This window comes from Dermochelys coriacea, chromosome 5, assembly GCF_009764565.3.
Source record: "Dermochelys coriacea isolate rDerCor1 chromosome 5, rDerCor1.pri.v4, whole genome shotgun sequence".
Classification (NCBI taxonomy): Eukaryota; Metazoa; Chordata; order Testudines; family Dermochelyidae; genus Dermochelys; species Dermochelys coriacea.
In genome coordinates this window covers 62,875,364-62,899,181 of record NC_050072.1, presented here as the reverse complement: position 1 = coordinate 62,899,181, position 23,818 = coordinate 62,875,364, and the positions used below count along the sequence as shown (strand labels likewise).

Here is a 23,818-nt window from a genome sequence, read left to right as displayed (position 1 = left end):
GATGCCTGGAGCGTTGCCCTGGCCACAGTCATGCCTTCCTCCAAGGAACTCCTTCTTAGAAGCCTCAGGAAGAGAGCCCTCGAACTTGGCCATGGATTGCCACATGTTAAAATCAGAGCGTCCCAGTAGGGTTTGATGGTTGACCACCCTTGACTGGAGACTAGAAGATGAATAAACCTTACGCCCAAACAAGTCTAGTCTCTTGGAGTCTTTGTTCCTAGGTGTAGCCCCAGGTTGACCTTGTTGCTCCCTGTGGTTAACAGCTTCTACCCCAGGGAGTTGGGAGCAGTGTAGATGTACAGGTACTCGTAGCCTTTGGATGGCACAAAGTACTTGCACTCAGCCCTCTTGGAGATGGGTGGCAGGGAGGAGGGATTAATGACCACAGGGCATTAATGATCTTAGAGACCCCATCATGAAGGGGCAGCGCCAACCTGGCCAGTGCTGTGGAACAGAGCACATCAAAGAGAGAGTCCGAAGGTGCCTCTAGCTCCTCTGCCAGAAGACCCAGGTTGGCAGCAACACTCTTGAGTAGTTCCTGGTGCGCTTTAGCATCATCCGGAGAAACCGGGGGAGGGGGTCTCATTATAGACTTCTCTGGTGAGGACGAGGGAAATGCTGGTGCTGTAGGGTCCTCCACAACCATTGGTGGTCCAGTGGCTTATACCCTCTTTGACCTGTGGGGTCCTCGCGCCTGAGGCTAGTCTCTCTGACACTCCAGAAACTGAGCAGGCAGCCTGGGAAGGCTGGGTGAACCCCCATGGGTTCCAGGGGTACCATGGCACCAGCCACTGTGCCTGAAGCCATGGGGCCTGTTTCAATGCCGACAGCATACCCGGTACTGGAACTTGACCCACCGTCAGGGAACCTCGCTCTGAACCGAGGCTGGATCCTGAGCAGTCACTCCCAGGTGACCAGGACAGAGCCAACTGGTGGCTCTGTCCCAACTGGTGCCGGTCATTCCGCCTAGAGTCCTATCTGGAACGGGGTCTTAGGACACTCAACGGATCCATGACGGCTTGGAGCCAGTGATCTATGTCTCGTACCAGATAAGCGGTACCGGAATGTGGAGTGGGACCGGGAGTCGGAACGGGTCTGGTGCCGGGAAGAGCCCACACGCAGTGATGCCCTCACAGGGGATTGCTGATGCTCTGAGGAATGGTAACGTCGATCCCTCGACGGGTCCATGGAGAGGTACCGCGGTCTCGGAAATACCAGGTGCTGAGACCAGAACTCCTGCCGGGAGTGCATGCCTCCAAAGGTTTGTGCCCAATGGCCGGCGAGCTGCACCTAGAGCCTCTCTGCTAGTGCCCAAATGGGGCTGTGCTGCATCTGCCTATCTTGGACAGATGCGTGGTGGCTATAGGAGGGCAAGCGCTGGCAGGATGTCCCCTGCAACAGCGAACAGTGCTGCTGAGGTGGGGACCAAAGCAGTGTGAATGCAGGTTTACTCCGTGACTGGGGAACTGCAGGAGCCGTATAGGTGGCACTGGGAGGGACATGATCCCTTGTGCCACCTTCAGGGCCTCTGGCGTGGATGGCATCCGTAGCTGACGGAGGCCTCTGCTGCTATCCAGGGTAGCTGGCGGGGAGCAGGTTGGGCTACATCACTCCACAGGAGCGTGGGCCAAAGATCCTGACGTTGGTGAAGAGTTGCCCGGCACGGGACTTTGCTCACACCCAGTCTTATCCTTTCCCTTGCAGGAGGTTGGAGACCTGCCTCGCCCCACCTTCTTCAGCTTCTTGGTCGGAACCACGGATGGGGACCAGTGCCAGCCAGTGGACGGTCCTCATGGGGCCGGGGTGAGGGCCAACTCCACAAGGAGCGCTCTTAAAGGAATATAGCACTCCTTCTTAGTCCTTGGCTTGAAGGACTTGCAAATTTTGAACTTCTGACTGATGTGCCCTTCGCCCAAGCAACACAGACAACTGCTGTTGTGGATCACTAACAGGCATGGGCCTCTTGCAGTGACCGCAGGGCTTAAAGCCTGGGGACCAGGGCATGTCCCATCCAGGGAAAAGTCCCATTCGGGGCCTATGAAGTCTCTAACTATAGCTAAGGGATTTATAAACACTAACAGAAAATTATATACACTATAATACAAGAGATAACTAGTTTGTACGAACGAGCAGCAACAGGACTAGCTGAAGCAGCAACAGTTCCAGCATTGTCACTAACAGTGGGGGGGGCATCAGTGGTGCCCAATATACTGCAGCATGTGTGCGCCACTCCAGGGGGCACCGGAGCTGATCCCCTATGGATATTGCTGAGGAAAAAAGCTTCTGGCACCGGTGCATGTGGTGAACACACACACCTAAGCTGAATGGACATGAGCAAGCACTCCAAGAAGAATTTAGAGAATTCTCTTTTTTACTGGAAAACAAAGCATCCTAATTGGTTATAAACATTTTCTGTGTTTAAAAAAAAAAAAAAAAAAGTATAGCAGTTAACTTATGTGTACTGTACTGTGATGCAGAGATACCAAGTTTTGGGCTTGATGATTAACACATGCAAATTATCTCCAGCCCAGGGCTCATGCTGTCACTTGTCAACATTAAAAATTAATCTATTACATCAATTCTTAGTTTGTTGGACACCCTTTGGGGCAATTTATTGCAGGATATTTAATATCACTGCATACAGTACTTTCTCTGAAAAAATATTTAAAAATTAAGAGACCAAATTCTGAACTTATTTTTAACTTGTACAATCTTACTGGTGTCAATGGCATTCCAGTGAGTGTTTAATTTGGTCTTGTCTAATGTGTCAAAAACACAGGCTCCTTCAAATGTTGACGTTCTGAATTAAAAAGGCTACAGGAGGTAGAGAACAGAACTGAAGATACCAGAGAGGAACTGATAAACATACAACCTAATTGGCCAAGAATATCAGGAACTGAAACATCCTGAAAAATCTGGGGGTTTGGGCTGATAGCTGCAGAGCAGCAGTTTTCAAACTTTTTGAGCTGAGCCCCCACTTTGAGTTGCATCACTCCAACCCAGACAAAAAGAGGTGAGTTGGGGGTGGAAGTGGCACTCCCTCCCCAAGTCCCGCTGAGCTGAAGCCCAAGCCATCTGGTGTCATCACCAACTCCCCTGAGTGTTCCTGTGCACCCCGCTATGGGGATGCGCCCCACTAGGGGGGCATGCCCCACAGTTTTAAAATCTCTGCTGCAGAGTGTGCAAACATATGGACAAAGTCAGTTTGGTAACTTCTTAGGCTGCTAAAGGTTATAAACTTTATAGCAAAAAATAAAATAAAAAAAACTGTACTATGGGCCTACTTCTTCCCAGTGAAGTCAATGGCAAATCTTTTATTGACTTCAGTGTTTCAGGATTGGGCCTTAATCCCTGCAATTGGGAGCAGAATTTTGCATTATTTTCTACTAATAACCTTCAGCCAACCAAAGAAATGGCAGGAAGAGCATTGAAGAATACAACACTCTATATCTAAAGAGTTGGTACAATGTAAAGTCTCGATAAGTGTATGTGCAGGTAGGCTTGAGCACACACATCTGAAAGAAACCCCAGTAGACCATGAATTTTTCATTTCAAGAATATAATTAACACTCTATTAGTTTACTCTGTGATGTGTAATGTGATAAAACTCAATTTAACAACAGGTGATCTAAGTCACTTTAGAAATGAAGATTAGAGAAGAATCTGAAATTTAATCACAGAAATGATTGCACAGGTACTGGGATTAAAACTTTTGATTTTCTTCTACAACATACTTCAGTTTCTAATTGTTTTTAATTGTCTGGGATGGCATCAAGTAATTTATTCACCACAGAACTTAAAAAGAATCTGAACATGACTACCTGGTGTTTAAATCTTTTAGATTGACAATATGAAGTGAATTGGTTAATTAAGCATGTAACTTCTTGAATAAAAAACTGCATAAATTAAGCATAGCATACATGCCTGCTTTATCTTCACTAAAATTATTCTTGTGCTTGAAAATGATGTACCATGTTCTCTTCTATGTAAAATAAATACATTAAAAATAGACAAGGCAGATGTTCCATTTCTTTTTGGTGGTACAAGCTGAGAATATTTTACTACCTTTACTTTATCCACAACTGGTTTGTTTTCATCAGGATCAGGTTCTCTTTGTCCCAGGGAAGCAGACAGAAGGTCTAGGGCGTTGTCTTGCTCTTTCCCAGCCTAGCAAAATGTGTATATATATTCAAGAAAACATATGTCACAAAAAAATCTTCATTTAAACAAGGAATAATAAACACTAAGTAACTTCATCCAACACAAAGTCTACTCTGCCTTTGAAATACCATAAATAAAATTAATTGCAATGTAGTGACAAAAATTGGAAAATTATTGGCTGTTCAGAGTGAAGGGAAAAGATCACTTAGAACATGCAAGTGGAGTAGAGATTTCTTCGGCATTCTTCTGGTACAAGCAAACCAATTCTAATTTAGGAAAACGTCTACACTAGACAACAGTTTTAAAATGGGTCATCTTAAACATGTGCTACCCTCATTCTGCCAATGACACGACTACACAGAAATAAAAAACCTGCAGCATCAAGTCTCAGGCTCAGGCTGCGGGGCTAAAGTTGTAGTGCAGTGTAAGTATTCAGGTCACAAGGAGTGGGAGAGGGAGGGTCTCAGAGCTCTGGCTGGAGCCCAACCCCAAACATTTACACTGCATTTTTCAGCCCAAGACCTATGAGCCCAAGTCAGCCGACCCAGGCCATCCGCATTTGTGCTCCAGGTCTTTTATTGCTGTGTAGTCATACCATTGGCAGAATGAGGTAGTAAATGTTGTTAAGATGATCTATTTCAAAATTGTTTCTACTGTAGATGTTTGCCTACACTGGAATTGGTTTGCTTGTAGCAGAAGAATGCCAAAAGCAGGGCCGGCTCCAGGATTTTGGCAACCCCAAGCAAAAACATTTTTGGCCGTCCCCACTTTTTTTTTTCCTTGCCCCCAGCTCTGCCCCTTCCCAACCCCATCCCCAAATCCTCAGCCCCACCTCCTCCCCCGGGTGTGCTGCATTCCCCCCCCCATTACTTCCTGCGGCTGCCCCCACCCCGCAACCCCCCGCCTTAGCTTACCTCCGCTCCGCCTGTTCCCCTGAACATGCTGCCGCTCCACTTCTCCCCCCTCCCTCTCAGGTGAGGGAGCGGCAGCGCATTCAGGGGACCAAGCGGAGTGGAGGTGAGCAAGGGTGTGTGGGAGGAGCACAGGAAGTAACGGGAGGGGGTGGAGGAACCACCCCAGCTCACTTCCGCTCCACCATCACCGCCTCCCCCAACTGCATTGCCACTTGGCTTCTCCCTCCCTCCCAGGCTTGCTGTGCGAAACGGGGGGGCGGGGGGGGGGAGAGAAGTGGGACGGCGGCGGCACGCTCAGGGGAGCATGCGGAGGGGAGGCGAGTTGTGGCAGCGGGGGCACATTTCTAGGGGCGGCATTCCGGCGCTGGCCAAAAGGTAGCTGCTAATCAAGTGCCAGTTGCGTAAGTTAAAATTCCCTGGTTGTTTAATGTTTCCATTAACATTTGAAAGGTTTTTTCCTTCCAGAAAGCGTTGTCTTTTGCTTATACACTTAGGTTTTACCTACTGAAAACTTTAGCTTCTCCTGTTAAGTTTCTTTTCTTAACAAAATGTGAGCAACAGGAGTTTCTCCAATGAACAGAAGGGGGAGCTTTCACTGCACCAGCCAAGGAAGGAGTTGGGGATATGGAAGAGCACTGCTTACCTTAGCCAAGGAGAGCCAACCAGCACTCTTCCCCGTTAACCCTTACTTTTCCTGCTGTTCCTGTAGAAGTGCTTGGTCACTATAGTATTCTACTTTTACTTGCATTTTTTGCCTCAAGCCGGCCTGCAGAGGTCTCACAAAAATCACAGAACCACATGGTCCTGCAAAGGTACACTATGGGGATCTAGCCTGTATTTTTATTTAGCTGATCAAACACAGGGTTAAATTCTGGCAGACATAAGAGAAGAAAAAAGCTTAACAGGCCTCAAAATTGTGCACATACACACTGCAAAAAACTAACATGAATGTATGCTCCTATTCTGGCCAGGATGAGTCCCCCTCACAGATCAATTATAAAAATCTATTCCAACTCAGAGCTGAAGGGGGCTATTCATACAGACTATTGCTGGGTCTTGCAAGAACATGTCCACATACACAATCACAGCCACGACTCCTAGGCCACATCTTGTTATGCCTTCCATGTTTCTGGAGGAACCAGAAAAGGGTATGGACAACTTACAGCCTTCATTCTTGGTGCTAGCCATGGGGTTTCTGGAATGGGCATATATATAACATAAGCAAAAATTTGGGTCACAGTGCAAAACTGTACACAAAATGCAGACGCCTAGAATTCTTTTCCAGAGAAAAATCTATCTTAATAGCCAGTTTCAATAGTAAAGGATTCAACTTTACAACAGGCTTCACCATTAAGAACTACTCTAAAAAGATCTCCAGTTTCCTTCCTCTAACAGGTTTTAGTATGATCATCATCAGCAACAATGCATGCTGCTCACTGGAGGAGCTGCTGAGTGCACTGCAGAAGCTGTAGTGGAGGAGATAACTTCTTCAGAGGCAGCTGGAGAAGATTTAACAGCTGTGGATTTCTAAAATAAAAAAACATTGTTACCAGTGTATATAATACTATGAACATACATTGGAAATCCTTAGTTTATGGGATGCACAACTGTTTTGTTTCATCCTGTATACTGTTCATCTGGGATTTGATTCTAACATACTGTATCTATTTCAGACTAATTTAATCCCCAGCCCCCACCCACATTAGAGGGCATAACAGTTCGAGAAGTCATTTAAACTTGTTTTTTTCTACATTCCATACCTCAGAGATTTCAGTGGATCTAGGACTTCACCCCATGTGTCTAATCCCCTAGATTGCTTTGAAAAGTCTCAATGATTGTGTGTTACCTATGCAATCATCTGTTAAATTAGACAACAATAAAACACATCCCATTTTTCATCATTTAAGAAAGCCTGGGCCTGTTTTTTTCCTTCTACGTTTACTATAAAATCATGGAAAATACAAGTTATTTAAACAACTTGAATATCAAACAGCAGTAATACAGATTAAGTAAATTCAGAGATCTTAGTTAGGTGTAGCTAGTGGTTGCAGACGTAATGTTGCTGGGGAACTGGCAAATCCCTCTGACAAAGCATCCCAAGAGATCACTTTCACTCATGGGCTACAATTAAAAGAAATGACATTCAGCTTTTTTATCCTTTTTGTTTGAATCTGTTGATCGCTTGGATTATACTGCATAATTTAGAGAGTCAGAATACGGCTAAAGCTTAGAGAATAGGAATCTTTTCCTTCTCTGTTTAATGAACAAATGGAAAAGTGAAAGACTTTCTGAATATTAACTCACTGACCTGGGGTTTTTTTCTTTAGATTTTGGCAAGAGCGGTTTTCCATCTTTATCCTACAGAGGAAAACACGTGTTTAACAAAATAGTTCTCTATGACCACGAAACACAAGTCTTTTGGTAAAAGTGGTTAAAATATACAAAATGTTATTACACTGCTCTCTTCTCTTCCCTTCCCCCCCAATTTTTTTTTTTTATATATAAAAAACAGCCATTGGTCGGGCTTTTTGCATTAAATAGAGTTTCAGGAATTTAAAATATAGTTCTGCTCTTAAAGAGAATCCAAAAATGTCACTGTGAGCTTCCATGCTTGCTGTCTCTCCACTGCCATATCAACTGTGCTCAGTTTGCAAATGAAAGCCTAATTTGTAGCCCTGCATAATCACTCCAGAATTTAGGGTCAAGAGGGTAATTTCCTTCTAACCACATCAGTATCAGCAACAAAGGGTTCTGCAGGCCTCAGTTATGCTTGTGCAACCCTACTACCATCTGATTATGCCCTTGGTGACATTTGCAAAAATCCCCACAGCTTCACTGGGTAACAGCGACTGATTGCAATTTAATAATCTTCTTTTGAAGCACAAATTGTAAATAATCCAATTCACCTCTCTCCTTATACTTATTTACGAATAATTACGAATTATTTACATTTGGGTGCATAAAGCTCAACCACCTCTACCCGTATTTAGATATCTAAATAAAAAGTTGCCTAGTATTCAGATATGTTGATGACCACAAATTACAATGAAGTCAATCATTATGTATTACTGTAGTGCCTGAAGCAACATCCAGGAATGAAGGAAGGACGTGCAAAGAATACAGGAACATATTAAAAGGAATTACCTTTGCCTCTATTAATCTGTATTCAGGAGGGATTGTTTCTTCATCTTCACCCAGTTTTTCTCGTTCTTCTTGTTTAGCTTTCTCCTAAGGGGGAGAAAACAAAGTGGAACATCTCTCAACAGAAATGTCACCGAGGCCTTACATAGTGCACGGTGAGCAAGTTTTTGACTCTCTTTCCAGTACAGCACCATTGTAGGCAGATGTTCCCTTGCAAATGCAGTTTAATTATCAGGTAAAATCTCATGTTTCTTCTGATGAGCCTTAAATCGGACTCTCCACTCACTATTTCAATATAAAAGAGAAGTAATTCCATTCATTTTAATAGCATTACATTTGATATAAAACTGATTAAAAGTAAATATGAGAGCAAGTATAAAGCAACCTATGGGCCTTGATTCTGTTCTCTGTATGAAATACACTGACAGCTCCCCGATTCAAGGCTGCAAAGTAAGGCTGCACTGGGCCAGGATTAGGCCTAGGGAAGTGGGGATCGGGAATGGTAGCTGGGCAGAAGGCAGCAGAGCCAACTTTCTGTTGCCTGAGGCTTCCATGAGCTGGGGTAATTTCCTCCAGCTATCTTTGGCTGCTTTAAGTAACACCTGATCCAGAGGTCATAAGGTTATACAGGTTTTTAAGGTTGGCAGAAAAATTGTGAAGATGTCCAACATTCATAAAACAGAGTGAAAGATCCTTCTAGTAATATATTGAACCCTGTGTTTCAATCATAGCACACCTTTACAAACAAATGTAGCTATACGTTTCATTCTTCCTTTATCTTTATGTTCAAAATGAGGAGGAAAAATTTATTTAAATAATAAACCAGCACAATTATCTAAGTTTGGTTCCTTTGTAAGGGACTAATTGATTTTTTTTGTTTGTGCTATTTTAATACACCACTTTACTTCTACTTTAGCTTAGTTTTTAAGACACTAAATAATGCATTTTTCCAGGAACTGCGTGAAGTAGAAAGAATACTGTGTTACAAATACTTCATCTTAAGGGTATGTCTGCATGCTAAAATGACATTAAACAAATCACTTATAAATCACTCTGCAGGTTTCAGAGTAGCAGCCGTGTTAGTCTGTATCGCAAAAAAGAAAAGGAGTACTGTGGCACTTTAGAGACTAACAAATTTATGGAGCATAAGCTCCGATGAAGTGAGCTGTAGCTTACGAAAGCTAATGCTCCAATAAATTTGTTAGTCTCTAAGGTGCCCCAAGTACTCCTTTTCTTTTTTGCCATATCACTCTGCAGAAGTAAATTTATGATAACTTTTTTGAAACTACCTCCAATGTAGCACCCTGGAACCAGCATATTCACCATTATGATATGTTTTTGTACAAGATTGCCTTGTGAAGTATCATTTTAAAAGTCTTAATTTGTTGAACATTTATATCATGTTGAATTGTATGTACTATCATTGTATGTGAAGTTAGAGCAATACTTCCTATGCGCTACTGAAATATGTTGTGAAGTTGGGAAATGCGCATAGCCAGCCTTTCAGTTTCAACAAAGGAGGTCAGACAGGTGTTGATGGCCCATCAAAAAGAATCCACTCTCCCGGGGACTCTTCAGAGAAGGCAGACTAACCCACATCACAGCAAGGATCTTTCTAGCAGCTGGAAGAAAGTATAAAAGGAGGGCAATGACATCATCATATTGAAAGAAATGCCAAACCACGATCTTGTCCTGGTTATGAGAGATTTTAATTCCCAGATCGGAAATGAAAGAAGAGGTTGGGAAACAATCATCGGCTCACATACAACTGGAACGACGACAGACAACGGCACAAGATTTCTTGAATTTTGTGCCGAAAATAATCTTAGCATCTGCAATTCTTTCTTCCAACATAAAAAATACACAAAAAAGACCTGGATTTCACCAAATGGCCATACACAAAACGAGAGATGACTATATTCGTGTTAGTCAGAGTGGGGAAAACATCAGTGTTAGACACACGTAGAAGAGCAGATATACTGGAGTGAACACTATTGCTGACAAGCAAACATCAAATTGAAGTTTAAAGCACTTAAAAAGAAAGAACACAGACCCAGATTATTCAATACACAGAAACTAAAAGATTGCTAGGATACGAAAAGAGTACCAGATAGAGGTCAAAAATAGGTTTGAGGCCCTTAAAGATCTTGAAGGAAAACAAAAGTGAAAAATACTGGGAACTTTTCAAAACAGCTATACTAGAAGCAGCTTGAAAGATAATTGTGCTAGAAAAAGAGGAAGCAATAAAGAAACAGTGGATCTCAGAAGAAACATGGAAAATTATAGACAAAAGAAGAAATAAAAGGCTCTAGTACTACAGGTGACTGAAGAAAAACACAACAAAACCCCACCGGAATCTTTGTGCAAAGCAGTAAAGAAAACAAACAATGCAAAAAAGATAAGCAAAATTGGATAGAAAATAGGCTAGTGAAGCTGAAGAAGCAGAGGAAAGAAATGATACGCGAACAGTCTTACACAATCCGGTAGACAAGCGAACACATAGGTGATCAAAATTCAAGTAAGTGTCCCAGTGAAAGGGAAACAAGGAGAAATTTTGAAACACAGGAGAACAAGAAAATAGATGGGTGGAACACTTCAAAGAGTGCTAAACCAACCAGAAGCAATTACAAGACTGGAATTATACCATGATAAACATTAGACCTAGATATAGCTGTATCTGAGGTAATTATCTTAAGTAGTTTAACAAAAAAACCCCACATCATGCGAAGCTGAAAAACAACAAAGCACCTGGGGTGGACGGCATTCATCCTGAGTATGCCTAAAAATGGAGGTGAAGACATGGAAGCAGTCATCTGTTCACTGTGCAACAAAATTATGGAGGGAGGATGGAAGTGTGCCGGAAGAATGTACCCTCAGTATCATAATCAAGATACCAAAGAAAGGTGATTAAACAATTGTTCAAATTGGAGGGGATTAACACTTCTATCTGTTACAGGTAAAGTATTAGCAGCAGTCCTCCTGAACAGAATGAAAGGAATGATGGATACCATCCTACGTGAACAACAATCTGGATTTAGATAAGGGAGATCGTGCACAGACACTATTTTCACCATGAGGCGGATTACTGAGAACACAATTGAATTCCAAGACAGTCTAGTCATCAATTTTGTGGACTTTCAAAAGACATTAGATAGTGTAAATCAGGGATCGGCAACTTTTGGCGAACGGCCTGCTAGGGAAAGCCCCTGCTCCATGCCAATGGGGGCTGCGGGCAGGGCACAGGCCGAGGGATGTGCTGGCCGCCCTTCATGCAGCCCCCATTGGTCTGAGATGGCAAACCACGGCCAGTGGGAGCTGCGATCAGCCGAACCTGCGAATGCGGCAGGTAAACAAACCATCCCAGCCCACCAGGGGCTTCCCTGGGTGTGTCAAAGGTTGCCGATACCTGGTGTAAACAGAGAGAACAACCATGGAAAATTGTGGAACAATATCAAATTCTCAAACAAAATTACTAACATTATGAAGGCATTCTACGCCAACTGCTGCATATTAAAAGTGGAAATGGATTGAGCACGCCATTTCGGCATCAAGATAGGCAATAAGGCAGGTGCACATTCCTGTCTCTTTATTATGTTTATGCTAGTCATCACTACGATTAAAACTCTGCAATAGTGATACATTGGCCTAAAATGGAACAATTCAAAGCTATTGATCTAGACTTTGCTGACAACATCGCTCTTATCAATGAAGATGCCAACAGTGAGAATGATGTGAAACCTGACTTAATGTGTTCAATGCACAAACCACAGGAAAAGAAATAATGGAGAAGATAGGTTGAGATACACATTGCAAAGAAATGTAAGTCATGTTAATGGGGAATATAGGGACTGAATTACATTGAAGAAGAGAAACTGGAGAGGGTGGACAATTATACGTATCTTGTAAGTACCATCAGCCAAGACGGTACTAGTTCCGAGGAAAGAAGAAGAATCGGGAAGGCAAACGCTGCATTTGGAAGACTCAAAAACATCTCTCTCAAGACAAAACTGAACAAGTACAAAGCAATTGTTATTGTCAGCAGTGAGACATGGCAACTTACCAAGAAAGAGAGACAAAAGCTGGATGCATTTCATCACCAATGTCTGAAAAGAATATTGGGAATAACATACAGAGATAGAGAGAGACGAATGAAGAAGTCAGAAAAACGACTGGACAAGGCACTCTCTCACAAATAATCTACAAAAGAAGACATCAGTGGTTAGGACATATGCTGAGAATGGAAAAGAATGCTTACCAAATACCGCCCTTGAATGGAAGCCAGAAAATGCAAGAAGAAAGAGAGGAAGACCACAAATAACATGGAAACGAACAGTTCTGAAAGACATCAAGCACCTCAACATGAAATGGGAAGATTTGGAGAGAAGGGCAGTTGATAAGCAAGGATGGAAAATGTGTTAGCCCAATATGCAGCAAAGCACAGGATGGACTAAGGTCTAAGATAAGGACATCATCACTTGGCCTCTTTCCCCCCACATCTCAACACCTGAAAGTTCATCTGGAAGACACTGACTTTGAACTAGGGAGACTGGACCCTCTTTCAGCCTGGGACCAGTCTGTGTATTGAGGAACTGTAAGCTGCCTGTGCTATCTAGGGTCGGAGATGGATTCAGATCTTGCTTAGTCTGTTTAAATTAGAATTAAGACTTAAAATTTAGTTTTATTTCTTAGATAACCAATTTTGATCTCTATGCCTGCTACTTATAATCACTTAATATCTATCTTTCTGTAGTTAATATATCTATTTTATATTTACCTAAAACCGTGGTTTTGGTTGAAGAGCTTGGGGAATCTCAGCTCAGGTTACAAAGCTGGTGCTTGTCCACTTTCCTATGAAGATGTGGTGAACTTAATGAGTTTGCACTGTCCAAGGGACCCTTAAGCAGTGCAAGACAGTATACTTTTGGGGTGTAAGATTCCAAAACTGGGGGGAATTGGCTGAAGCCTCTCTATTGATGGTTCATGAGTGGCTGGGAGATCATTCATGTAACACAGTTGGGCGTATCTCTGCCTGTGGATGGCTGTGTAAGTGCAGTGCCTGTCAGAGACTTGTTGATGGATATCAGCACCACAGGGTGACAGACAGCCCTTGATGGGTTTGGAAGGCTCAGCATTCCCACAGTCCAGGTTGCACCCCAAGGATCTCTTCACAAGTTTCTAAACTGAATTCCCTCTTTGGTTTAAACGGGAAGTTCTGCTTAAAAATAGATGGCAAAATATGGCCCCTGTACATAGTTTAATCTTAAGTTAATACAAATAACTCAGGATAACTAATTTTACAAAGTGTTTTTTGAAGGCCTGGCTATTTTAATACCTTCACTTTGTCCACAGCAGATTTGTTTTCTTCTGGGTCAGGCTCTCTCTTTCCTAGACTGCCACACAAGGCATCCACTGCCTCATCTGACGCATGTCCAGCCTGCAAAGCATTAGATGTTATTAGACACATCTGCAGTTTTATTGATGTCAAGCTGTTTTTCAAGAAACATATTCAGAATTTCTAACCGCAGATTATAAACACAATTTTACTTTGAAACCAACATATGCAAAACTCAAGAAGATACGACTATCCATACTAAAACTCAATAATTATAAATAGGGCCCTACCAAATTCATGGCCATGAAAAAACGCATCATGGACCGTGAAATCTGGTCTCCCTGTGAAATCTGGCTATTATAGGAGGGTCACGGGACTGCCACTCTTCCTTCTGTGCTGCCTTCAGAGCTGGGCAGGCAGAGAGCAGCAGCTTCTGGACAGGTGCCCAGCTCTGATGGCAGCGCCACCGCCAGCAGCAGCGCAAAAGCAAAGATGGCATGGTATGGGAGGAGGTCATCACTTTTTGGCTGGCCTTACAGGTGGGTGATCGTCCAGGGCACCATGGTCGGGGAGCACTGTGCTCACAAATCCCACCACATACAGACAGCCAAAGGCCCCTTTAGCCCCCAAGTGCTGGTTCCAGAGCTGGGGACTGCTACTGTGTGCTGGGCTCTAGTTACTAGTCCTGACCCAGCTGGGACTTCCTCTTCCTCTGCACGGGCCACTCCCAGGGCTGGGTCAGACCCACCTCTGGGAACCTCCCCCAGTTGCAGGAAGCTCCACGGCTGGCCAGAAACAGCGCAGAAGGATGGCAAAACTGCAACCCCCTACAGTATTGCAACCCCCATCCCCAATTTGGGTTGGGACCCCTATGGTTACAATACCGTGAAATTTCAAATTTAAATATCTGAAACCATGAAATTTAACATTTTAAAACTCCTATGAACGTGAAATTTAACAAAATGGACCGTGAATTTGGTATGGCTCTAATCATAAATTGCCTTTCCCCCTAAAGTGTGTCACTGCAGCACAGATCCTCTAAGACTTTGGCAGAGTGTTCTCCAGGTAGACCTGATTAACAGCTAGACACTTCCACAAGTTTAGATTTATATACTCCATGACCGCAGAGGTAGGGAGGTCTGCCAGTAATATAGTCTTCCCAAATACATAGGAGGACAGTTGTTTTTTCATAAAATGTTTTATTGAAGTGTATGTTTACTGGCAATAAAAAGTTCATAAACAGAATCTTAAAAAGCATTTAGGAAAGCTTTTGAAGCACATAGACAATAGTTTCACTATGCTTGAGGTGTTTCAGAAAAAATGCCAGAGGGCATCACAAGAGTTCAAATCATAGGTGTCCCTTAGGAAATTCAATCTATATCATACAGTTAAACCACGAAGAGATTATTCTTAAGTGCTTGGCTGTAAAGTCTGCAATAGTATTCCACAAAGTCATACTTTTCTAACTTTTCACTAACCAGCTTTGAGCTTTTACTTTAGCACCAATTCAGATTCTCTACAGGTTACTCACTGAAGAAGTAGTTGATGGAGCTGATGATTGCACAGCAGAAACTGCAGCAGAGGAGACAACTTCCTCCGCAGGAGCCTTTGCAGGTGCAGTAACTGCAGGTTCCTGAAAGAAACCAATGCAGTGAACTTTATTAATTCACTGAAGCACAAAGCAATAAAAATCAGAAAAAGAAAATGGAGATGTAAACCTTTCAACAAATGCAACAGAGAACAGCTCTTGCAAGGTTGTTTGAATAACAGTGAGCGTAAAATACTAAAATAAATAAACAAACATTTTTTTTAAAAGCATAAACTTACACTAAAACCAGTCACAACACTAACAGGAGTAGGCAGAATGATTTTACACAGGCAGTAGTTGAACTAGTGCTACCAAGGACAACAGAAAAAATAATAGAGAAAAGAAAAATGAGGAGATATTTCTGGGAAGAGAATATTATGGAATATAAAACTAAGAACCATGGACTTTTTTTTAAGTGTTCCTCTAGCCTAAAATTGTCCAGTGACAGTGAAATTGAACATTGAATATTAAAAAGATTTTTTTTTTTACTTAAGATCAAAGGAGACTTACTTACTTTAGATGCGTCAGTGGGTTTAGATTGGGCTGCAGGTGGTGCAGGACAGACAAAGTCTTTTGAAAATTCATCAATAAGATCAGATTCACTTATAGGCTGCAATACAAAATGGACACAAATGTGGTACAAAGTGACTGATACAATTTGGTTTTATTTTACAAAAATTCTAGATTAACTTGCTTGGTCAGCACCTTGTAAGTTTTAAAATATACCTCATATCCATAGTTAATGAATATTTCTTGAGAAAATTCTTTCCAGAATTTGTCCAGTTTTGTAATTAAAAATGATTTTTACTGGAATAACATTCCATTTAAAAATTGTTTACAGTGTTACTGAAAAGCAAAGTATAACTTATTTCATGAGAGGACTTTAAGTCATTTATGCTGTTGCTTTTAAAAACTTAGACTATGTCTACTCTGTGGCGTCTACACTGACGTAGCTATGCTAGCATAACCCCGTAGCATAGGTGCAGCTTATGGTGAGGGAAGGCATTTTTCCATTACTGAGGAAACAGTACCTCCCTGAGTGATAGTAGCTGGGTCAACAGAAGCATTCGTCCATCGCCCTAGCTGCGTCTACACTGGGAGTTAGGTCAGCATAGCTATGGTGCTCAGGGCTGTGAATTTGTCACACACCTGATGCTGTACCTACATTGACTTAAGTTTTAAGTGTAGATTAGGTATAACATTTAGTAGGACAGCACATTATTACAATGTTTCAAGTACAGATCACATATAGGTAATGGGAGGCATATGGTATCATCATTTATTAGCACGCATGTAGGTTCTTTTATTTCTTTTATCTTAAGAATAAATGTGCTTACTCAGAAAGAGCTGTGTGGTAACTTATACCTCTGGCAATTACTTTGTTTATCATGATCTGCTTAACTGGGGATATCACAGTATAGTCAGGGGACTCTGCAGCCTGAAAATATTCCAGCTTGGTCAGGAGGGAGAGTGACATATGTCTCCACCCAAGAGAGACATGACACCTGAGGCACCTCTGTGGAGCCTAGAATGGGTGCCGTTGGAGGACCACAATAAAGGGGGAATACAGATGTAGTTGCCCAGAACTGTGAAGCATTTCAGTATTACTCAAATATTCACATGATCCACCTACAGAATAATAATATTCAACTTCAATATCAGTTAGAGACAGATGGCTAGAAAGTAAAAATCAGCTACATTTATACAGTGTGTAAACAACTGCATCTTCAAATAGGGACCAAGATTGTGTAGTTATACTAGAAACATAGGAGAATAGAGGACAAAAATGGAAAACAAAACCCAAGAGGAAACCATCAGAATATCTAGTGACAATCTCATAATACTGTTACTTTTCTAACCTTAGGCTTTTCTTCAGGTTTTGGCAATAATGGTTTCCCATCTTTATCCTGCAGGGAAAAACAAATACTATTGTTAGTTTTCTTCTATTATTACAAAATATGGCTTCCATGCCAGCAAAACAATCGCAAGTTTAGGTTATTTGCAATGGGAAAGGTATCTAAACATGTATACACCCAAGAATTAAAGAAAACAAATGAAAATACCCATTCAGCAAAATCTGTGCCATATCACATTTGATGACATACACTAACAATACAGAATTCCACAGACACAGCATTTTATCTTCATGGTACAGGATAGGAGCAGCAGGTCTCCTCAACCCCTTCCATGGGGCCTGCCAAAAGAGGGAGGCCACAGAAACTGTGACTAGGCACAAAGTGAGCCAGAATATATTTCAATATATATTCTGGCAGGCCATTCCTACTACAGCATTTAAGCTTTCATTTACAGAAAACATTTAGTCCAGATTCTCTGCTGCACCAACTTTTCACTCAGTGCAGCAGAGAGGAGATCATCTGGGAGCCTGTTATGGCTTCCTGAGTCTCAGGGCTGGCCATATTTAGTTAGGTCTGCTCTAACCTACAAACAGCTGGCAATGGTCTTCAAGTAACTGTATGCCAAGTGGGGAAAGTAGGAACACATCATTTTGGCCACACCACTTACATATTACTCCGCCTTCAAACACAGATATCTAGGCCAAGGAACGGGTGACATAGGAACCCGTGTATACTGGCTCTGGATCATCTGAGAGAACCCCCATATCAGGAGAATTCTCAGCTGGTCAGATACTGCTGCAATACCTAAGTGGCACAAAGGAGCCAGAACATTACTGAGAATCTAGCACGGAGGCCAGTCACCACTGCATTACTTCAGTTTTATGTTGGATTAACTCATTTTAAAACAGGAGATAACTCAATAGTAAATTAGGCCCTAACTTTGTAGTCTTTATGGTTTTGAAGAAAATCTTCTGAATGTCAACTTATTTAGGTCAGCTTCACAGGTCTGCAATCAGACACACTCAAAGTCTCAGAGGTAAAAACTGCCCCATTCAAAATGAAATGTGCTACTACTGAAACCCACTGATGACTATTACTGATGACAGCTGAAACGTCTACATTGTTAACTGCATCAGTATTGATCATTTTGAATAAGTCTCCTTTTCTGTGCGTGCCCATCGGTAAAATATGGATAATACTCCTCTACTGTGTTTGTGAGGACCTCATGAACGAATGAGCCCTACAATATTTATTTATAGATATAAGTGACACATCCAGTTATAAAATGGTGTTTCTGGCACTTTCCATGAGAAACTATTCCAAATAAATGCCAACATTGTTCGGAAGTCTATATGTTCCTTTCCTCAACATCAACCACATTACGCTGAGGGACAGTGGAGAGTTCTAAGTGAACCCTCAAGGAAGGGAAAAGGGATGGGGGGGAAGATACAGGAGCCACCCAGGCAGGGTGTATTCAGAGTTAGTCATTAATAGAGTTCCACCACTTTTTACTTTCCCCAGCTTCACTACCTGCCTGTGACACAACCACAGAGCTAGTCAGACACCTATAATTTATATGAGGAAAGTAGAGATGAAAAATTACCATTGCTGGTTTCAATCTGTATTCTGGAGGGATTGTATCATCACGTTCACCAGCTTTGTTTATTTTTTTCTCTTTAGCTTTTGCCTGAAGAAAAGGAAACAAAAATATATGTACAGAAATTCCAGGAAAAACCACCAACAGTCCCTCTTCACTAAAGAGGATCATTCCAATCTAAATTTTCTAAAGGCACTAAAATCAGATTAAGCCATTCTATGCTTTGAGGGCCTCTATGGTCTATTCATGCCAAATTTAGTTTAAAAAACCCATTGTTTTGAAATTAACACTAGTGTAGAACATGGCCGTGATGTGTTACTCTTCAAACACAACCCAAAGACAAAGAGCAGAGACATAAACTTCACAGGCTACTGCCTCGACAGGCCTTCAGGGGGCACAATACAAAGCTCCCAATTCTCCTGGCAGCCTCCACCACCCTGGCCACATCAGTAGCAGAAAGAGACAAAGGGCTAGTAGGATTGTATCTCTTCTCCCACTGCGCAACACCTGGGGACATGGAGTCCCAGCACTGCACCTCTTAATGCCTCCAGAGTCCTTCAGAACTAGCACCAGCACTCCAGACCCCTTCAACGGCAACTAATTTTCCATTACCATCCTGTCACTCCCCTTTGTGCGATTACTTAATATGGATAAAGGGATAAAATAACATAAGGCGAGTGGTGTTAGATGTAAAGCTAGAACTCAAAACATGCAAGGATTAAATACCAAATGAGCACTAAAGTTAAAAAAAAAAAAAGGGAGAGAGAGAGACATTGAAGAGATTCAGGCTAAATACAAAAACAACATTAAAAAAGGCAGACAGGAACCATTTACAAAAGAAAATGCTATTAATTGTAACTCCTCCATCCCACCCCAAACCCAAGAACTAGAGTTAAAGGGAAAAACAGAGAGTGTAACCAACAAGAAGCACACCAGTCATTACTCTGTTCCCTTTTCTGGTAAGCTGTATCCCATTTCTACTCCCTTTGTCTGTTTTTTGTCACTTAAGTAAATTTTGGGGGTATGGATTGTTCTCCTCTTATGCATTTGTACAACACCTAGAAAAATGGATTTTGGGAGCCGATATATTACACATTTAATTATACCTCTGAGACTTCTACAATGGAACCAAGGTCTTCTTTGGGTTCAGGCTCTGGTACACCAAGAGAATCAGCAAGGGCATCTAGTGCATCATCATTCATTGCTGTCTGGGTTTAAGATAATGTGCAAATCATATTGTGATTATTCATAAAAAGACATGGGTTTACCTTGCATGTCTCTTCCTCTACACTCTGTATGGAGCTAAGCAATGTGCTTGTGTGTCTGCACTCAAAAAGAGAGAAAACAGTATTTTTAATTTATGCTCTGCTTCACATTTCCTTAACACAAGAGGGCAGCAGATGGCAAAGTCTGATCACACCGGCAGCTTTTAATCAAACTAAAAACTTTCTCAAAGAGAGGAACGCAGAGACCCCATCACTACAGACAGTGACTATTTCACTGCATGGTCTTAGCTGAAGCAGAAATTACATGTTATCTTTCCAGATATAGGAAGGAAAGGTCAATTTTATGAGTACAAGGAAATGAAATTATCCTGATATTAAAAGCATCCCACACAACTAAAAATGCCAAGCTCATTTTCATAACCAGCTCTCACACTACATTTTTCGGGCCTATGGGAGCCCTGTAGATAGCAGAATTATTTGACCTACACAGGCCCAATTCTGTAACATGCAGAGAACACCTCCTGAGAGGCTCTCAGCACCTGCAATTCCTGTTGTATTTAATATGTTCAACAGAATTTCAATTGAAACCGAGGATGTTCAATGTCTTGCAGAATCAGGCCCACATTTTGGCATGAAGTATGTTAAATGCAGATGTATCATTAGAATTAAATTAGTCAAAAAAGGGAATATCTATACCTCTTCCAGTTTTGGTTTCTTCTCCTTAGGAGGAGCTGAACTCCTGACTGAACTTGTGACTGGCTTGTTACAATTTCTCCTTCCTCTGTTGGCTTCTGTTATAAGGAGAAATGAAAAATTTGATTACTGGCAAAATTGCAAAAGTTAAAAAATCCTTAGTTGGCAAAATTAATACCTCTTTAAAAGTTGTCTTCTCCTCTCCAGAAGTAGAAGTACTGCAGGTAAAATCAGATGACAAAGCATCTGCAATATCATCATCTGTCATTGGTTTCTAAACAGAAATTGCATAATAGGTTATGGATAGCATTCAAAGGTTAATGACTGTCAAACCTAGTTTATAATTCATGTGTGCTGTGTGCTTACTGAAGTAGCAATTTGTATTTAAGGGGTCATTGTTATACTTTTGTCTCAGAGCAGTCACAGAAAGAACACCCCTATACTTCTTCATACACTTCACATCAAAATGCAGCCTTTTGTTTTCTTTTAGTTGTAAACTATAGTGAAATCAAACTCTAGTCTAAAGGAATGACAGACAATCTGTGGAACTCTTTGCCAGCAGATTTTGTGAAGGCCAAGACTATAACAAGGTTTTAAAAAGTACTAGATAAATTAATGGGGGATAGATCCATAAATGGCTCTTAGCTGGGACGGTGTCCCTACCCTCTGTTTTCCAGAAGCTGGCAATGGGCAACAGGGGATGGATCACTTGATGATTACCTGTTCTGTTCACTGCTTCTGAACCACCTGGCATTAGCCACTGTCGAAAGACAGGATACTGGGCTAGATGGTCTGACCCAGTATGGCTGTTTTTATGACCTTGCTAAGCACACAGATTTGAGCATTCTTTGTCACACGAAGTACTCAAAGATTCCTGCATCCATAACTATCAATAGCTAGTCTAATATTATCAGGTTCAATTTCTCAGAAGTATTTGGTTTAGTTGTTTCAATTTCTTTCAGTTTTCCAAGACCCATCTATGTTAATTACAAATTCTGTGCTAAAACTCCAGAGGCTTCCCACTGACTTCAACGAGAACTGCATGTGGTCAGCACCTCCTAGAATTTGGCATTTTCTAATGTCGCAAGAAGTTAATTAGAACTTTCCTAAGAACCTGATGATAACTTATTTTTACCTTTTGAAATGTAAATCTAACCTTACCTGAGGTGGTTCTTTTTTTTCTGGGGGGACAGCTTGGCCATCTCCTTTACCCTGAAAGAAGAGTTATTTCTGTGGTGAATGGATGATAATCCCACTATACAAGCAGAACTCTATTGCATGTCTTGTTTTGCTCACTTTACTTACCTCCAATAATTTTCTGTACCCTGGAGGTATAGCACCCTCCCGTTTACCCAGTTCTTCAATATATGCAGAAGAACATGAATCCTGCAACAAAAACAGTAAGTTAATATTGTTGTATTAATGTTTGTTGAAACCAAATTTAAGTTACTAATTTACAAAGATAACTATATAAAATGTCATTCTACCCTCTAATAAACTGGCCTTCTCCTTAGCTCACAAAGAACCCACTGCCACACCCAGAGTCTCTTTTCAGGCAGTTTTATTCTTCCAACACAGACAAAATTAACAAAACCAGTTCTTCAGCCCACCCCAGGCTTCAACTCCCAGTGCATGGTCCCCTTTGCCTCTCTGTCCTTCCTTAAGGAATCTTCCATGTTGTGGTCGCTGAGCACCACATCACCCAGAGCTTTTTCCCCAGTAGGTTCCCACTTCCTCCACTCCTTGCTGGATGGCTTGCTGCTCCTGCTTTTTGGAGCTTTCTGGCTCTGACTCATCAAATGTCTCCCCCTCGCCCAGGTATCTCTTTTAAATCTCACTGAGGTCACCTGACCATTCACAGTTGTAGTGGCCCTTCTCGCTCTTCAAGGGGCCAGCCACCCTGTGACATACTCACTAATGATGCTTCTGAGAAAAGAGAGAGTCAAGTACAATAAATGGTCAATCTCAATCTTTTAATGTAGATATAGATGTGAATTTGAGATATTTAGTGTCTACTCCACTCCCTTACTTCTCCATTACTAGTAACAACTCCCTTATCCTCCCCATCAACTGGGATTGCAATCTCTCTTCTTCCCCTATATCCACATTTAGAAATGAACATCGTCTCAGATTCCTAATGCTCCACTATACGACAAGTAAAAAAGTAAGTAGAGAGAATTCCCTTCACCTATCCAAACTTTTTTCTCTTCCCTTTCAGCAACTTTGATAAAAACATGTTCTTTTGTAAATCTGTCAGACAAGCCCATATCTGGTGACTGTGACAGGGCAGGGGTAAAACCCCCTTTAAAGCCCAGCCAAAATGCTGGCTGCAGATGGCTCTCTGGTCAAAAGGCCAGGTATAGAGACATGGGTATGCAGCAGAGAGCCCAGCTGTAAGCCCTAATGAGGGCTAGGTCAAAGCAACAAGCTGGGCCAAATGGGAACAGCTGGGCTAAAGATTGGGAGGGCTATAAAAGCCTTGGGAAAACCTCAGTGAAGGGGCTGGCCTGCGAGGAGACAGGAGGGCTGTTTCTCTGTCTCCTTACCTACTAGAAGGCCTCAAGGGCCAGAAGACCCTGGGAAGGGTCTGTGGTGTGATTGTTGTTGGGAGAATTGGGACTGCACAAGAACACTGTAAATCAAGACACAAAGGTGAAACCACTGAAGAAGGTGGTGGGACTCTTTGTTATAGCAGCCTAAACACAGGGTGCAGGCACAAAAGTGGGAGTGCCAGCATAGACCCTGTGACAGTGACCAATTCAAAGCAACTTTTTTTCCAGTTTGCTGACACTTTGCCATTGTGTTCTACTGTAGATCTATAGTTGCAATATTTCTTAACAGCTAAAAACAACATCAGTATCATGTGGGAGGTATTCCTTATGTTTTACAGAGAAATTGTGAATCTATTTCAAATGTTATAAGATCACAGGGATAATTACTCAGCCTGTATGATAACAAGTAATGTAAGAAATTCAATACCGTAATTTCTGGGCCAGTGTAGACTGGACTAGGAGAGACATGTTCTTCAGGTCCTCCTAGTGTATCTATCAGGTCATCTAAGGCCTTATCTACATCAGACTAGAAAAATAAGCAGACAGTTATATAAGTTAATGCACTGCACAGCATGTAAAGATGCATCACAATGTGTAACATTAATGTAAGACTGCAAAGAAATAGAAAAAAAGACAAAACTCTCTAAATCTAACAATAAAAGGTCTACATTTAGGTTATTATGCAAGTACAGGAGTATACAAAACTTTACTGTTGTGCCTGTCAGCTCCATACATGCATACAAGGGAGTTCACTAAAA

General features: G+C 41.8%; 1 protein-coding gene across 1 annotated transcript in view; it reads right to left on the bottom strand.

Moving 5' to 3' along the window:
* Window positions 1-23,818, bottom strand: part of CAST (calpastatin) — a 99,059-nt gene that overhangs the window by 17,153 nt on the left and 58,088 nt on the right. Inside the window, 18 exon segments of the mRNA XM_038401883.2 lie at window positions 4,066-4,167; window positions 6,513-6,602; window positions 7,103-7,171; window positions 7,173-7,196; window positions 7,380-7,433; window positions 8,220-8,303; window positions 13,549-13,650; window positions 15,080-15,181; window positions 15,651-15,746; window positions 16,996-17,043; window positions 18,596-18,679; window positions 19,696-19,797; window positions 20,512-20,570; window positions 20,573-20,606; window positions 20,687-20,782; window positions 21,670-21,720; window positions 21,814-21,894; window positions 23,488-23,586. Coding sequence (XP_038257811.1) covers window positions 4,066-4,167; window positions 6,513-6,602; window positions 7,103-7,171; window positions 7,173-7,196; window positions 7,380-7,433; window positions 8,220-8,303; window positions 13,549-13,650; window positions 15,080-15,181; window positions 15,651-15,746; window positions 16,996-17,043; window positions 18,596-18,679; window positions 19,696-19,797; window positions 20,512-20,570; window positions 20,573-20,606; window positions 20,687-20,782; window positions 21,670-21,720; window positions 21,814-21,894; window positions 23,488-23,586 — 1,377 coding nt within the window.